The sequence below is a fragment of the Diplotaxodon limnothrissa genome, linkage group LG5 (assembly GCF_057381915.1).
Source record: "Diplotaxodon limnothrissa isolate DT_005_m linkage group LG5, D_limnothrissa_male_GT1.1, whole genome shotgun sequence".
In the NCBI taxonomy this organism is placed as follows: Eukaryota; Metazoa; Chordata; class Actinopteri; order Cichliformes; family Cichlidae; genus Diplotaxodon; species Diplotaxodon limnothrissa.
In genome coordinates, this window is record NC_140600.1 from 8,096,557 (window position 1) to 8,113,913 (window position 17,357).

The window sequence follows — 17,357 nt, forward strand, 5'->3', positions numbered from 1 at the left end:
ATGTCTCCATTTAAAAAAAGATTTCTGCTTGTAATTATGCAGAATCACAACCTGAAGCTTTTGGCTTTTGCATGCAGGATGTGAAGAGCGGAAAAAGGGAACGCATCGCCGAAGTGCAAACTGAAAACTGCTGGCTTTTATTGGACAGTAATTTGAATCTAAATTTGAAAATGCTCGTCAGTGTTTAATAGAATAAGCGTTAGCCTGGATATCTGCTGGCACTCCTCAAAGCTCAGAGGAATCATTGGATAGTAGAAAGGTTGATCGCTTCCTGGTCCATTATGTTAGCATAATATGCCCAGCCCCACCCACCAACCAAAAAGGAGCAAGAAAGTGCTTAAAAACCCGGCTTTGGACTATATGCGATATAAACGGATATATTTTTCCGATCACTCAGTCCTAGCATGGAATATTTTTGGCTTCATTTTATTCCGGTTGTGGTCTGCTGTTTTTAAAAGTGTATTTGCACGACAAACGTTATTGTTGCAAGTTCCATAGCATAATGATTAAAGTATTAAATTCATGTTTAGACAGTGAATGTCTCTCAACATGTGTGCCTTTGCTTTTGGGCCTTTTGGGGGGGGGGGGTCAGTTCTAAATGACAACTTTTGTAACTGTGACTTTGTTTACTTTTTCGTACTGTAGGAGGAGACTTCTGTGTGAACTATGATATTGTCTTTATTTATTGTGCCATTTCTGATTCCACAGAGTCAAACCAACCAAAATAGGTAAAGTTTCTCTCACGATTTTCAAATAAAATGCATCTCAGAAAGAACTTGTTAATTCCTTAATAGTTACAAGAATTCTCACTGCAATAATGCAGAATACGCCGGGCACATTTTGCATGTCAATCTTTTATTGAAATGATAAACCATGACTGGATGTGACCTAGAAGTGTTTATAAAGGCAACGGTACTACGAAGTCCAGTCAAGCTCGATGTCAGTGGAAATAGGATTAATTACTGTTTCTGAGTGCTATTTCCAGACTAATGACAAGCTAAAAGTGCATATCAAACAATTGAGAAGGCCCCATACAGAAAAGTGCATACTAAATCATTTGTTCACAAAAACAGCACAAAAACAATCCGTGCCATCAATACACATAGACACGGTTAAATACGACAGGCTATATTCAGTGGCATCGTGCTGCACAACAATAAGAGATCCAGTAGAAATTTGGCAAGAACCAACTGAAGGCTCGTCACGGTTTAAAAGGCACAAATCTACAGAAAATAAGCACGATTAAAATCTAACATTCATCCAGACTGTGCAACGCCTAGTATACATTTACACTCAGTATATATGTTATTGCCTGAATACGATCATTTGCCGTGTAACATTTAGGAGCTGACAACAGTTGTACAGATGTGCCAACAGTTATTACGGTGGTTCTACATTACTCCCACTCGCTGCATCCACTTTGAATGGACTGTGGTTTTGATAATGGCCACAGTGAGCTGGTGAATATGGAGACTAAAGTGCAAAACAACTCCACCCTGTCCACGTGTTTATTTATTTTTTCTTCCACCACCTGTTTCCTGTATTCTCTTTTTTTACATGCTGCTTATCTACAGTGGGCATATCTGTGCCTCAGTGCTGGGTGTGAAGAGCTATCAGCAGTAAAAATTGATATAAACTATAGTGCAAAAGTCCCTCATTTCTTTATATTTTGCTAAAATTGGTGCAATGTAGTATGCAATGCAAAAACAGTGTCTGTACGATTGTAACAAGCTTCAAAGCATTTTTGTGATTTTGTTCAGTAGCCCTCACGATTAGTTCTCCAGGCTTTTTGAAGGACACTCAAAGCTCTTCTCTGGATCTTTCTACCTTTTGTTCAGTTCTCTGCCGAGATCACTGCTTCAGTAATGTTGAGGTCCGAGCTCTGGGGAGGCCGATCCATGACTCAGTGCTGCACCGTGTTTTGGGGATCATTGCCATGCAGACAAATGAAGTTGCTGCCAATTAAATGCTTTCCGTGTGGTATTGCATAGTGGATCATGATCTCCAACACCAGTTTCCTCACATTTTTTAACAACACACTGCACACCATGGCAAGAGATGCCAGGTTTTCAGATAATACCTGTTCATAAGTCGGTGTTAATTGGCTTAACAGACAAAGTATTCCTCTGAAAATGGTCCGGTACAAGCACTGGACTGAAAATGGGTGAAAACTCAGCCAATGTCCAAAGAAAAACTTTGAAAGACCTTCTGAAAACCCGGAGAACTGTTGTTCAAGACCTTCTCTTGAATGGGGGAGGGGAAGCAACATATAATGAAAGGATGGGGAGACTCGAGATTATTGCACAGTAGTGTATGTTGTGAATAAATTATAACCACACAATGAATGATTTACTTTTCACAAAATAAAATCTGTTGTGATTGTTATGTCTGCTTTTTTACAAAACAACAAGGGTCACACAAACTTGGTGGGGAAAAATTCAGGAACTATGTGGGACTTTGTTCATCAAGACTTCCTTTATCATTTCCTATCTAGGATGTTTTTAGGGATTCGTTTTTTACCCAAAATTGCAAAAGTAGCAAAACCTATTTGGACCTTACAATGAATGTGACACAGCCTATGAAATGTATGCTAGTCTAACCAACACTATCAGATATTTTTGCTTTCCATCACAGTAACAGCCTGTTTTTGCTGCAGTTATGAAACTAAAATAATGAGAACTGTGTACTTTTTCATTACCAACAAAACAGAACAATAGCTATTAGCATGTTTGGACAACAGGCTGAACCAAATTATTACCTGCTGTTTCTTTGTCACCTCAAGTAACCCAGCTAAGTAGATACTCGTTCGTGTAGCATTCTTTTACATGTAAACTGCTCTTTCTGTCGCTTCAGGCTGAAGGTGAAGCTCTGTACTTCATTAGGGGGAATACAAAAACGTGTAAGATCACAGTAGGAAACAATGGCAGCAAAGCAGGGAATTAGTTTCATTTACAGGCTATTTACTAGCTATTGTTTCACTAATGTAACATCTCCCAGCTGATTACTTTGGTAAATAATCATCAGGAGGTATTAGGGAAGTGCTCAGCTCATTAGTGCTCAGCTTCTTCCTTATTCATTCCTCAGTTGTTCTTTAGCAAATATTTCAGTCCCTTGGATGTCTCCTCACTCTGCTGTTTCTTGAGCATAAACAGTTAAATTTTAATAAGCTAGCATTGTATTCTTTCTTGCAAAATACTATCTAACAAACAAAGTCCTCCAAGCTGTCTTTATCACAGTGCAACAAACTGGTGACTACGTTTAAGCACTAATATACTTCAGCTTTGAGTTTCTGGTGAATTATTTATGAGATAGATTGGAATACACCATTAGAGTTAAACTAGTAACCAATAATCCTACTAACAGGTGGACTAGAGACCAAAACAGTACACCAGACATTACTTGCTCCAGCTTTGGGCCGGCTGTAATTTACACAGATCCGACAGTGTGGCTGGTGTGTTTATTCTCCCCTACATGCTAATGTACCAGCTGTCTGTTACAGACCACTCAGGCTCCGTCTGACCTCATCAGAAACTTCACAAAGACAATTCAATGGCAGCTGGACAAATACTGCCTACAGATTGCTTTGTATGTAACTGTAAGGCTTGACAGTCTGTCTGAACACAAATATCCCTTTTGTACCAGTGTGGTCCCAATGCAAGTCTCCAATCTAGAGCTAAAACAGACTTTGATTGGTGCCAGAAGGCTGGTACTACCAAATTGCTGGGCCCAAAGATGAAACCACTGAATTGGTGGTTACAGGCTAGACTACAACATGAAATTCACCACTGATTGGTAGATGCAGCCTAAAGACTGTGTTCGTGGAAAAGAGGTAACAGCTGTGCTGTTTCATGGTCAACAGAAATGTAGAGCAGATCTTAAAGTTTAACAAATTATGAGGAGAGAATCAGAAATCTAATGAGTGAAACTGTGCCCTCGTACTAAATATGTTTCCTTAGCTAAAATTCCATTCTTCTTTTCATGATAATGAGTGTAGAAATAACACCATCTGTCCTCTCGTTCCTTCTTTTCAGTTCGTTTTGGCGTCTTGCACACAGGGAACAGTGCATTCAGGATGTGCAGGACTATGTTTTTGTATCAAAGTCCAGTTTGAGTAGAGCTGATCATCACAATCAGCCTGAAGCTCAGAGCCAAGAAGCCAGTACCCAGCAGGTCACCGAGAGCTGTCAGGTAGGGGATGGAGAAGTTGTCTGGATCCAGGCCCCTGCTCCACAGCCAGCGCACCATCAGGCTGGCCACATAGAGCAAAATCCCCACCTGCATAGTGACAGCAGTCGCACATGTTTCAAGGATGAAGACTCTTTGTTTCTTTTTAAAGTACACAGTTGTTTTGAAAATGAAAACCTTTAAGAGGATCTCTGACCTGAAGCAGAGCTGCAAGCAGGAAGCACATGATGAACATTGGCGTCATGGCAGTGTGACCTCCCTGCAGGAGGTGGATGGTGTACAGGAAGAGGAGGTGACCTGGGACCACAAGGCTGACCAGGACTCTGGCTGATTTGGAGTTCACATCTGAATAAACATGGAAAGAAAGTCATAAGCGACTGTTCAATAGGTGCACATTAAAAGCCTATTCCCATGTCTCTCTGGCTGATAGTTAGTCGACTGACTTTTGAACCATAACCAAGCAAACATGGCTGAAACTCAACTCACATGTAAATAGTGTATTTGTTCAGTATCTAACCTGAAGAGAAGAAGGTAGCACAGGGTCCAGGACACTTCTCACTCATGTTGAACGGAAGAGCTCCGGGAACACTCCAGTAGTGGAGGTAAGTAGACATCCTGCTGGCCTGGATGGCCACCAGATTTCCCCCTACACCTGTGTGGATATGAACAAGTCCTGAGCATAGCTGATCGTGTTTGACATTTTAATAAAAGCAGCAATAACAGGACAAAAAGCACAACTGCTTTCCAAGATTCCACTGAAAACACCAAAGAAAGGGTGGTGTTGCTGATGACAGGAAAGCACTGCTCATTCAAAGTGACTTTGTAACCACTGCGTTGCGTTTTATTTATGTGTTAATATGGCTGTATTACTGTGGTATTTGCAAACATGCATATATCATAGAGTGCATTACAGTCATCACTTGTTAAGCCACTGTTCCCTTTTCATCTAAGAGTCACACGAGAGGCTGAGCAGGCACTGGAGAGTTAACAGAGTTATCTTGGAAAAATAACTCACCGTCCAACAACTAATTTTGCTAGGAATCTATTCAGCAGTTATTCCTACAGCAGGGTCTCCCGGGGGCTTTCTTCTCCGAATGTCTGGAAAAGGCATACTCATTGTTGTGCCATATTATTCCCAATGCGGCTCACCCCTTGGGCTGATGTCATTAAAAACAAAACCTCCAGGATTTGCTGAGCTTTGGAGCACATGGCTCATTTGAACAAAAAAATGGAGGAGTGTTTCTGGTCAGCAAGGCTGCAGAGGAGAGCTCTGAATTGGAATGCAAATGCACTTCCTGTACTGGGATGGCAATACATGCAGGAGTGTTGGGTAGCACTGAGGTTGGCAGGGATGCTGCGGAAATGAGAGCCAGTGAATGCATAGTTGGCATTCTGATCAGGCTTGTGGTTTATGTAAAGACCATTGTTATTCCTCTCTACTTAGTATGCCGCTTTGTGGACAGCAGGCAAGCCACAAAGCAAAGATCTAGCCCACTTTGACAGGAAGGAGACTCCTTGAAATCAGCAGCACATTAATGTCTCACGATTGAGTAAGCCCTCAGATTTGAAGCCCTTTAAAAGCAAGGCTCAGCTTGCTTACCGCCTCGCTGTCAGGGTGTGGACACAGCAGGACTTATAAATGATGGGATTAACTGCTGGGCTCTTGCAGGCTTCAACAATTTCCACATGACATCAGTTGGCTTGATGTTTTGGGTTTTTTTTTATTGATAGCAATTAAGCTAACTATGAACTATTCTTCAAAGCTGAGGGCGGATGAAAATACCATAAACCTACATTCCTGCTCTCCATTCTCCTTCAGAAAACATGCCAGCTTTATTTATTTATTTATTTTTAAACACACATAGAAGATATGCCACTAATTGTTTCACCATAATCAAACAGATATCCCTGAAATGTCTCAACAATCATTAGATGGATAATGCGTCCCTAATGAGATTTGAAACATGATAAACAAGCATGCTGATGTTGCCACTGAACTGCTGCAGACGCGTTTATGAGTGTGGTTATTTTACTTAATGGAGCAGGATTTAGAATCAGGCTGAGTCAGTTACACCATTTTACAAAATTAGGCAGCATGCAAAACACACAATAACATTAGTGCTGTTGCATTTACCTCCCACTGTGGGGAAATAATTATTTGATCCTCTGCTGAATATAAAAGTTTGCTCACTTCCAAAGAAACAAGCAGTTTTGCATTTTTATGGTGAAAGACAGAATATCAACCAAAAATCCAGGAAAGACACATTACATAAAAGTAATAAAAGAAGGCTTGGGAGAAAGTGCTGTGGTCGAAATCGAGCTCGAACAACATCCCCACAGTAAAGCACGGAGGTGGAAACATTATGTTTTGGGCTGTTTTTGATCTAAGTGTACAGGATGACTTTTCAGCAGGAATCCAGGGGTCATGTACTGTAAAATATTAGATGAGAACCTCCTTCTCTCAGCCAGAACATTGGATGGGTCTTTCTGCACAACAATGGCCCATGAAAACACCAAGGCAACACAAAGAGTGGCTAAAGCAGAAGCTCATTAAGGTTAATGAGAAATCAGTCGTATAGAAGGGGACTGAAGCTTCGGGTTACCAGTTTATAAAGCACCCGGTCACAAAAACAGTGGGCTCAATGCCCTGTACTTGCCAGTAATGTCATGAAACGCCGTGTGGCAGGAAGGAGATGAGGACTCAAAGTGCAGGACTCACAGACTCAAGAGATGAACTCAAAACCACAGCTTTATTTGCTGGTCACAGAAAAACAGCCATACAAAGTAAACTAAACTGGGAAACAACAAACTAAAATTCACAGGGAGATCCACACAGCGTGAGGAACAACACAACACTGACTCAGAGAAACACCGGGTTTAAATACACTGGGAAAGTAACGAGGGGAATGAGACACAGGAGGGCACAGCTGGGAGAAATCAGGACTGACGAGACAAGCAAAGCAGGACACATTCACATAAGACACAGACCTTCAAAGTATAACAGGAAGTATCACACAGAGACGCGAACTTGACACAGTGGAGACAGCAACTAAGAAACACAGAGACATAAACCATAAGGCAGAGGACTCTAAGAACTGAAAGACACAGAGGGAAACTCAAACATGCAGACACAGACTTACACAGAACAGAGGGGACACAGAGAAACATGAAGGGCAAGGGATCGAAACTAGAAACCATAGAATAACTCACACCAAGTACAATAACACAAAAATCACAAAGAACTAAACATGCTGGGTCAGGAGACCCAGGACCCTGACAAGTAAGGGCTTTTCCACCAAGTACTAAGTCATGTTTTGCTTGGGTATTAAATAATTATTTCACTCAATGAAATCCAAATCAATTCATAACTTTTATTTATTTTTGTTTCTGGATTTTTGTTCGGGGTTCTGTCTCACTCCATTAAAATTAAAGCTTTCTCTCAAAATTTCAAAAATACCAGTGGATAATTTGCTTATGTATTTAAAGTGTTAATAAATGCTGCATAATAAGGTTTAAAATGTGCATTTCAAACCTTATTATCCCTCACTTATTACAGTTTTTTCTGATTGCTTAAGCACATTTTTTGTAACTATTGGCTAATTTTGCAAAACTCTTCACACAAATAAGAAAACCTGTCACCCAATAATCAAAACATTGTAGTTCTCTTGCAAAAGCAAACACAGCTAGATTAACTCTTCACACCTTCGTAAAAATGGTGTTTCCGTATCAAACAGTACACACAAGCCATCATCTACTAAGCACACAATGCGCCAACTGCACACTGATGGTATGAATACAAAACACATCTGGCCTTTGCTTCCTCTGTGCACAAGGTAGGCTATGTCAGTTTGAGCTCATACTTCTGTCATAGATCCATAAGCATAGAGGGATCCAAACTTCAAGTACTGGTGTTTATTCAAACACATCAAAACAAACACAAGTGTTTATTTCCAAGTATAGGATTATTTGCAATCGCCATAATGACTATATGGGTTACTTGGTCTGCAGTGAACATGCTTCCTCTGCCCCCAGCATCTGGTCATCTAGCAATTCTGTAAAGTAACAATTTCAGTATTTTTACATCAATGGTATTGGTGTGTTTCTCATTGGCATATGGCAGTGCTACAAATCTTTGTGCGAAGTGACTGTACTAACCGATTCTCATTTCAAGATGTCCTTATGATGCTTGCTACAGTGTAGCGGCTCGAGTTAGGCTGGACCCGTTGGCCAGCTACCCTCAGGGTCATTCCACGGTTGATTACATGGTCCACTATTGTAGCTCTGATGTCATCAGCAATTCTATTTCTTACTCTTCCTACCCTTCCTCTCCCCCCCTCCTCATCTTCCTCTCCCCCCTCCTCATCTTCCTCTTGCTCCTCCTTGTCCTTGTCGTCCTCTTCATCCTACTTCTTCACCTCCACGTCCTCTTCCTCGGCCTCCTCTACTTCTCACTCTTTCTGCTCCCTCCATTGTACTCCGCACACACAGCTTACCTGTATTATAGTGCTTAGGCTGATTGCAAAGTGAACTAATTATCTAAAAAAGTTTTCACATGTGAAAGTGTGCCAGACAGTTGGCAAATTAGTGTTAATGATAGCCATACATGTGTATACTTTTGCTAGGAGTGTGTTGGAAATTTGGTAATTGAGTGTTGTGCAGTGAATTGTGCCTACAGTTTTGCAAAGTGTGTGTTACAAAATTGCAAACTGAGTGCAAAGCAGTTTTTGTGCTTTTAGTTTTGCAGACTCAGTGAGTGGTTTTGCTATAAGTCTGAATAGTTTTAGAGATTGTGCTACAGGAATCACAGTTAGGGTTTAAGCATTCAGAAAAAACTGTAACTGTTTGCATGAATGCTCTGCAGGGGAAATTAAGAAGAAACGGATAAATGTCATTTTTTTTCTGCACATATCTGCACTGGCTGGTTCTTCTTTTACTCACCATTGATGACTGGAGTAAACACTGCCATACCCTCAAAGTTTGGATTGCTCACAGTTTTATCCAGAATCAAACCACCAATACTGGGGAAGAAGAAAAGACACGATACATGTGAGTTGCACCTATTGCACTCCTACACTGAAAAGGAAGTGACACAGTGATCTGTGACAGGTCGCCTCACCTGCTGATGGACATGGCCAAAATGACTGGTTGCCAGCCTGACTTTAGGACCTCTCTGATTTGAGGAGAGCGACTAGCAATAATGACCCACACAGGGACGAGGAACAGGAAGAAACCACACACCACAGAGGGCAGGTACCATATGTCTGCAGAGTAACATTGTAGAGAATAAATCTTTCAAAAATATTCCACAAACTCTTCATGTACTAAAAAAAAAAAAGATTGCTTCGCTTTATCTTTGAGTCTTTTTTGAGAGGGAGCAGGGATTGGTGAAAGAGCAGACTGTCAGAATGTCTGGCATCTACTTCTGCTGTAAGCATAAAAACTAAAGAATAAGAGATGGGATCTGCTGCCCTCTCCTGGCTGAAACACTTTGCTAATAACTGGCTGTAATGACTTAGTTAACCTGCTTTAACGACTGCTTTATATCACAAAAAATGCTCTAATTGTAGCTGCGATCTTGTTTCTTTAAACGTACAGAATATTGAGACATACTGTGTACTGAAATGGTGCTTTTATAATGTTATATATGACCTCTGACCTCTGTAAAGGAAGAAGAGACTGCTGACCCCAGCGAGCAAAGACAGAGTGATGAGGTCTCCCAGGCTGGCAGCGATGGGCGTGGCCACGTTATCTGGGTTGATGCCCACCTTCCTGGAGCCGATGATCACTGCCACCATCACTAACCCTGAAACCAAACACAGCATACCAGAGATGAATTCCTCCATGTTGTGTTCTACATTGTTTCTTCCTCCAGAGCAACGAGGTCCTTTGTCTGACCTAGAGACAGTGCGGCAATGAAAGCAGTGGTGACACTGCTGGCACACAGGGCAGCAGCCTGGGTAACATCCACTCTCCCTTTGGTCAGACCTCCAAGACCTACTGCTGCAACTGCTGCCAGGAAACCAACCACTGTGGCCTGAGCCTGAGGAAGAAGGACAGAGCAAAGACAAGGAAACAAAGCAATGAAAGAGCAAGTTTGATTTCAGACATTTTATTCTTTTAACTAAAATCTCACCAAATGTGCCCTGTGAGAGTAACAAAAATGCTTAAAGATTCTGATTCTATTTCCATATTTTCCTTCTTCGAATCTACTACAATAGCTCTGCATGACTTCCTTGTAAAAAATAACCTTGCTTAACCTTATACAAGGCCTTTGAGCAGCCCTGTGTTCTATCAGATGAGGAGATTTTCTAGCTCCTCTCCCTTTAAGCCAACTCTCATCTGATTGGTGCCCACAGATATTTTTGCACATGTTTTTATAATACAGTTATATGTTTCGAGCTGAAATGTTCCTGTTAAGGATCCCCCCTCTGTCATACTATATCAAATACAACTTCGTACCTACCCTGATCATTTTTAACACATATAAGGGAGAAAATAAGGAACAGCATCCTATAACATTTTCTCCATAACAGTTAAAAGATAGATTAATTTGTATTCCATATTTTATTAGGCATGTTTATAAATCCTAGTATTAAACTCTGTGGTAGCAATAAATATATCAGTGTCAGGACCACTTTGTGCCTGCTTTTTCCATCTGCAATAACTCATATTGTACAGTATGGGGACTCCCTGTTCCTTTCACAGGCACTTGTGAAAGGCTGAGTGTAAGGTGAGGAAGAGGGCGATACCATGCCGACCTCACAGAACAGTGGAGGCATCACTGACATGACATTAAGTGAGAAATACAGTGAACAGTGTGAATTGGAGGAGCTCTGGGGAAGGGAAGTGGGTTGCAAAGCAGCTTGCAGAAACAGGAGTGCCTGTCTAGAGGCTGAAGCAGCTGAAATTGTGCACCTATGTGAAATTTGCCACCAGGTTGCATACAGGGGCATCAGCTGAAGCACTGACTTTACATTTCACAGTATCCTTCCATGAAATATATGAAATGCTAAATACTTTGAAGAGTGCTGGTTAAATATCTTCATGCCGCTCGCACTGTGTACACTGCAGAGTGTATTTTCATAAGCAGACACTGAATTAAACCAGTTTTGGGATTTTGTGCTTCAATATCTGATCTGATCTCCCATTTTTTAATCATCCCCGACTGTTATCATGTGTGGTTAATTGGCTGAGCTACATTAGCGTCTTGAAAGGGAGGACGATCTAATCACCCCAGCAAAGCTTTTTGAGTTTAAGCGGATTGTCACGAAGCCAGCAGCGAACCGGCGAAGTGATGGAGTGTGTTTTTAATGGGATGAAGAGTGCGTTGTGCTGCAGTGTCACCTGAATGAGAGCCAGATTACAGAACACCATCCTCCACTGCTGCTGGGCCTCATCCATCTGCCCTGTGTTGGCCTGTGGGCACAAACAGGTTTACGTAATCATATTGCTCCATCGCACAGTCTCGAGTGTGAATGTGTAAAATCAATGCTCACTGGCAGACAAGATTATTTATTAGTACAGTCTAAATCCTGGAAAGATTTGATAAAGAAAATCACATGTGTTGATTGTCAATTCTTGTTCAATGATGCTGTATCAATGTCAGTTTATCATGTAATGTTTTAAAGGTATATTTGTGTTAAAAGACTAGGTGTGTGAGTGTGTTTCCACCCACTGCTGTTGACAGTCTGGATGCCAGTGTCATTTCCAGATTCCCCTTCAGACCCACGAGGGCTGGCACCAAGATAAACACCTCGGAGATCTCCTTGAACACCTCCCAGTGCTAAAATAAACAAAACAAAAAAACGGCACAGTAAAGCTACTGTTTGCTAAAACACAGTTGGCCCCTTATTTTTTAAACTGGTCACTCTCTCTTTCCTTTCACCACTTTTATAGGTGAAAAACACAGCAAGTGATCTCCTGGAGCTTTGTTGAGGACATGCCGGTTCTATCTGATCAAATCACTCATACACACTCCAGATTTGTGGTCTAATAAATACTAGGACTGCAGTGGGTGAGTGGTCACTGTGTTCTTATCTAATCACATTCTTTGTGGTCAGATAAGCACCAGTGCTTTCATATGAAGAAAGCAGCAACATTAATAATTTCCAGGGGTTGATGGATTATTTTTGGCAGTGGGAGAGCTGACTACCTCAGAGTAAGACCCCTGCATTTTCATAAATATGGACACGCTCAAACCAAGTTTAACTTCTGGTTTAATTAATGTTTACAACATTAGTCCAAAGGATTTTCTCCCAAGCTAATTGACACAACCTTTAACAAAGGTTTGTTATGGTGTTTAGCTAAAACAGGCAGCCAGAACATTGACAGTACTCTGCAGCATTTTGCATCATACAGCTACACTATCAACATGCTGGTAAAACAGTCGAACTTGTCTGTGTTAGTATATTACTCCGGATTTTGGATTTATGGGTTTAGGCTGTGTATGAATATTTAGGAATGGGTGTATGATTTATCTCATAGTAAATTTAGAACAGCATGTATCCAACTGCAGCAGCACCAGACGTCACGGTCTGTTCAGTCTTTCAGTAGCAGCAGCAACTCAGAGACTAAACTGGATGTGAAGACTCCTCATTTATTTAAACAGAAAAATTGTTCAGTCCACTTAAAAGCTTACTTCATTTTAAAAGTGTAAAAGTATGTAATATGCTTCAAATGTTCGTTTTTTGTATCTTTCATTTAGTCTTAAAAAAAAAAGCTAGCAAGTAAAGTGTTGCCTGTAAGACGGCCATCGCTGTTACACGTGACCAAGTGACATCATTCATTAGTTTTGGACTTTGGATTTGAATATTGTGGCCTCAACTTTAACATATTGGCTGCCACTTTATTTCTGTTTTGTGGAGCAAGAAATAACCATAGTTGTGTGAGAGGGTGGAGTACAAATTACCAGCTAAGGTTAGCTAGTAGCTATATATATATATATATATATATATATATATATAATACATTAGAGCGTTACCTAGCCTGAAATGTCCACTAGCAATCAATAATCAGCTTCCTTTGTGGACACAGCGTTAGGTGTACAGATATCTGCTAATAAATAAAACTAAATCCTTAATGGAAGACGGCTGATCTTCATATTTCAGCCTACCACTAACATTTGTTCCTATTATTTCTGTACATCTTGGTTTGATTGCAAAGCATACATAGGGAATGACATAATCACCTCTTTCATCCTCACTACTGACCATTCAAGGTTACATTAAACACTGTCACTATAAAACCTGTTTTACAATCATACCTAATTAGAAATTAGTGTATACAATTTAACACATTGAAAATAATTAGTTTCCATACTTGCACAACATCCATGACTATTCCTGCTGCCACCATTCCCAGACCAGACACCAGGTAAGGCAGCAGGATTTGGGCTGCAATGATCCATGAGTTCTCTGGCAGGAAGCTGCGGGCTGAGCGGGTTAGTTTGCACTTGAAGCCCCTCAGCTTCTTCCCCTGGAAACGAAACTCCAGAGCCAGATGGGTCACCACCATGGCTGATCCCTGTTAACCCATCCCTGCCTCGAGCTGAAGTGTTTCTAGCGAGGAGTGCCCACAAACTCAGCTTTCGAGCTGAATCCGTGAAGGCTAGTTTGAAAAGAATGTAACGATCCACTTAGAGTAAGAAGTTGCAACCAGGACAGAGAAGATTTCCTTTTTCCAGACTGTTAAGTTCTTGTGACAAAAATCCAGGCTTGCCGTTAAGTCACAGGTGATGAAAAACAATGCTTAAAGAAGAAGTAAACAGTGCTTTGCCCTTCACCTGTCACTCCAGGACTGGCAGGGCAGCAACACAAAGTGCTTTTGCAAATGGTGGACTAGCCAGAGGAATGGAAACTTTCATCTACTTGAATGGACCACTCACACAATCACACAATCACACACACAGGACCACTTGACAGCAGGTCTGCCAGGCCTCTTCTGACACTGTGCTACTGACAGACCATCACACACACGCACACACAGACACACACACACTCTCCAGCCACACACATGCCCCCTGTCTTTCTCTCCTCACGCCTCACTCTTCAGCAGCCGGGCGGCTGAGGCGGAGCGCTGGAATCCCGGCCTCTCACGGGGCCTGAAGAAGGTCCAGGTCCTGTGAGACAAGGACATCCAGAAGGCCAGCAGCTTCTTCTCAGCCCTACTGTGCTGCCACTCCTTCTCCCTCTCTATCTCCTCGCTGCCGTGCTGTTGCTCTGTGTGAGCCTCACTGCTTTGGAGCACCTTCTTCATTTTAATCTGTGGGACGCCGCGGTGTCGGCCTAGGCTGCGCTGATGGACGGTCTGACGTCTGAGGCTTGTCTGAGGAGGCAGGGTGATTGTTGTTGTTCTTCTGGTAGGGCTTCCCTCGTCTTCCAGGTGGATCGATGAGTCGTGACGTTTTCTGTGATGGTGGCAGTCACAGAAAAAGTGCACACGAGTGTGTGTGCAGGCGTGATGATCAGAAAGATGTCTGAGTAGAAGCAGAAGTGACCAGGCTGTATCAGGACTCTTCTCTCCTCCTGGTCTGTTTTCAGATCAGTTCAGAGGAGACTGCAGATGTGCTCTCCCCCTCTTTGATAGCTCCTCCTTCTCCTCACACTCTGAGTGGGTGACGCACTCAGAGCAGCAGGTGCTGTACCTGTCACAGACACGTGGTGCTGCTGCTGCCTGCGGAGGATGCAGTGTATCCTCTTTGACTGGAGGAAGCACACACGCTGCCACTAACTGATATTTACAGTCTGTCAGAGATCATTACGTCACACCTTCTTATGCCATTTGCTCTTCTGTGTTACACAAAGTAATCATTAGCGACGCATGGCACAGCAATAATAATCTGCTGTTTCTTCATGTGGATAAACTGCTGCTTTAGGTGGAACAGAAAGATGGAAATAGGGCAAGTTCTGCAACTTTGTGTTTAAAAAGAGCATTTTTTCCTCCCCTCTGGTCAAACTACAGTAAACATATTAAAATAATGTAAAACAGGAGAGCAGATGAAGCAGACTGCTTGGTAAACGACATTGTCTCAGACACACGTACATGAAGACAGTGACTCAGCTGAAAAGTGTCCTTGAGACATGACTTGGTGCTCCACTCTCTACAGCTCCCCCTTCTGACTTCTTCCTGTACTTTGAACAGTGAAGCAACAGCTGCTAAACACTGAGCTGTAACTAAATTAATCTTCTTGAGCATTGCTTTTTGGCATCTCAGATCACCTCACATCTCTCTGTTTCACTAACGCACCAGCAAAACACCAAAAGGCTTTTCTAGATCCCGGAGCTCATATTACATTTCAAATAAATCTCAAAAGGGCCTGTTGCCAAACGAAGAGGCAGCTTCAGTCCACATTTCAATGTCAGTGATGATTCACTGCACCTCTTCCTCTCAAAGTTTGGTAGTAAATTTTATGTAATAAAAAGGAAACAGGTCCTGCTTTCAGTAGGAAAACAGTATCTGTCCCATAAAAGTTAGAAATACTGAGGACTCTGGCTGGATGCTAGATTCACTTTTAAAACCAACGTGAAAAAAATCGATCATTTTGAGAAAAAGGACAAAATGTTGAGAAAAAAGTTGAAATGTAGAGATTATAGTTGTTGTTTGAAAACAAAGTGCCACAGTTGCTATTCCTCGGAGTCAGCGAAATCATACTTCAGAATCAGTTTTAGTAACGAGGAAGGAAATGATTTCCCTTTAAGTACATAAACATATTGTGGTGATCAGTATAAGTGCTGTGAAATGATTTAGCAGAAAGAAAAACACACAAACTCACAAGAGCGGATTCATACAAAATAAAATGACTGGCAATGGACAGATACACCCTCGTGCAGTAAAGAGGATGTATGTTGTGTCACAAATTCATCTAAACAAGGTATTTTGTAGAGGGTACAGCAAACGTAGCAGTTTGTCTTGACACAACAATGGTAATCTCCACATGCTGACTTTTCTCTAAATAGATTTTCCACTTTAATTTTGACTTTATTCTTAAACTGATCAACAATATTTTCTTCTTAATGTGGCCCTAATACTCTGTTGTACTACAGATTTACAATATAACAGGAAAATGTGAAAGTTGTTTAAGAGGCCTAACCCTGCCTAATGGTTTTTTATCCATTTACACAACTGCAAAGTCTGCCAGTGTATCTCCTTCCATTTTCATTTACAGTCTAGCCTTGTTTCAGTTGTCCCATAGTCACTTGTTGGCGTGTTCATGGGTAATTGCAAATTGCTTTCAAACCTTATTTACTTCCCATAGGTCAAGGCCACTTCATAGTTGGTCATGGTGACCTCCAAATCTATCATGAGCTCACAGCTCAGTTACTTCACCTGAGATAAGCTTGGACACGTCACAGTGTAGTTCAGATTGCTTACCAAGTTTTTGTCAGAATTTTTTAAAACGTAATTTTAAAGATAGGTGTGATGATACTTAATAACCTTGTTGTGATCATATCATTCAAAGATTTGGGAAAACACACAAGAGCAATAAGCCCAACTGTTTTATTCTAACTTCAGTCATACAAACCTAAGAAACTTGCTAAAAATCACCAATCATTTCAGTGCAGATCACACCTGCTAGTTCAGACCTGCAGTGAAGTGAGGAACATAAACAATACTTTCTACTGACTTTTTGGGTGAGGAGAATGAATTCTGTGCTTTATCAGACTGTACTAGACCTGCAGCTACCCTGTACAGAACAACACTGTCATAGTTCTTTGATTCAGCAGCTGGTGTGTTACTGACCTGCACACAGTCTAGCAGCATACCAGCCGTCACCATGCCCAGCCCTGCCAGCAGGTATGAAGGCAGCACCTGAAGGCAGATCACCCTTGATGACTCTCTGCAGGAAATGTGAAGCTTTGGCTCCTCCATCTTTTCATGACATGGCAGCTATACAGCTTCTAAGATTGATGTTTGTTCTGCAAAGCTGCCAATGATCAGTGCTCACACAATCCAAACTGCTGCCAACCAGAAGAGCCCAAAGCTGTTTGAACTTCAATCGGTCAACCTGTCCTCCACACTTCTCTGTGATAAACGCAGGTATCTGTGCTAACGTGTGTTCAGTTGTTCTGTCTAGCAGAAAAACACATGATTTGTTCCTGTTTCTTTGGTTTAATCTATGAAAAAATGCCATTGATAACATAGTTTGACAGTTGTAAAATAGTATTTTTGAAACA

General features: G+C 41.5%; 1 protein-coding gene across 2 annotated transcripts; it reads right to left on the reverse strand.

Moving 5' to 3' along the window:
* Window positions 1-848: 848 nt before the first annotated feature.
* On the reverse strand, window positions 849-17,066 carry LOC146631540 (solute carrier family 41 member 1-like). 2 transcript variants are annotated; one of them, XM_085353000.1, is made up of 10 exons: window positions 16,924-17,066; window positions 11,861-11,968; window positions 11,530-11,601; window positions 10,081-10,225; window positions 9,842-9,988; window positions 9,302-9,446; window positions 9,124-9,203; window positions 4,703-4,837; window positions 4,382-4,530; window positions 849-4,275 (listed from the first exon to the last, which is right to left on the reverse strand). In XM_085353000.1, exons 1-10 carry the CDS (start codon window positions 17,050-17,052, stop codon window positions 4,096-4,098), a joined length of 1,290 nt encoding a protein of 429 aa, XP_085209126.1. In that variant the 5' UTR covers window positions 17,053-17,066; the 3' UTR covers window positions 849-4,095. The 2 variants fall into 2 exon arrangements, with proteins under 2 accessions (XP_085209126.1, XP_085209125.1); XM_085352999.1 differs by lacking the exon at window positions 16,924-17,066 and adding an exon at window positions 13,504-13,698.
* Between the last annotated feature and the right edge of the window lie 291 nt (window positions 17,067-17,357).

Bases quoted from the DNA above. Each gene is read 5' to 3' on its own strand.
- LOC146631540 (XM_085352999.1), bottom strand. From the start codon at position 13,698: ATGGTGGTGACCCATCTGGCTCTGGAGTTTCGTTTCCAGGGGAAGAAG. The intron at 11,969-13,503 runs GTATGGAAACTA...TGTTTATTTTAG, and splicing joins TAGTCATGGATGTTGTGCAA to CACTGGGAGGTGTTCAAGGA. The intron at 9,204-9,301 runs GTGAGGCGACCT...CTTCTTCCCCAG, and splicing joins TTGGCCATGTCCATCAGCAG to TATTGGTGGTTTGATTCTGG.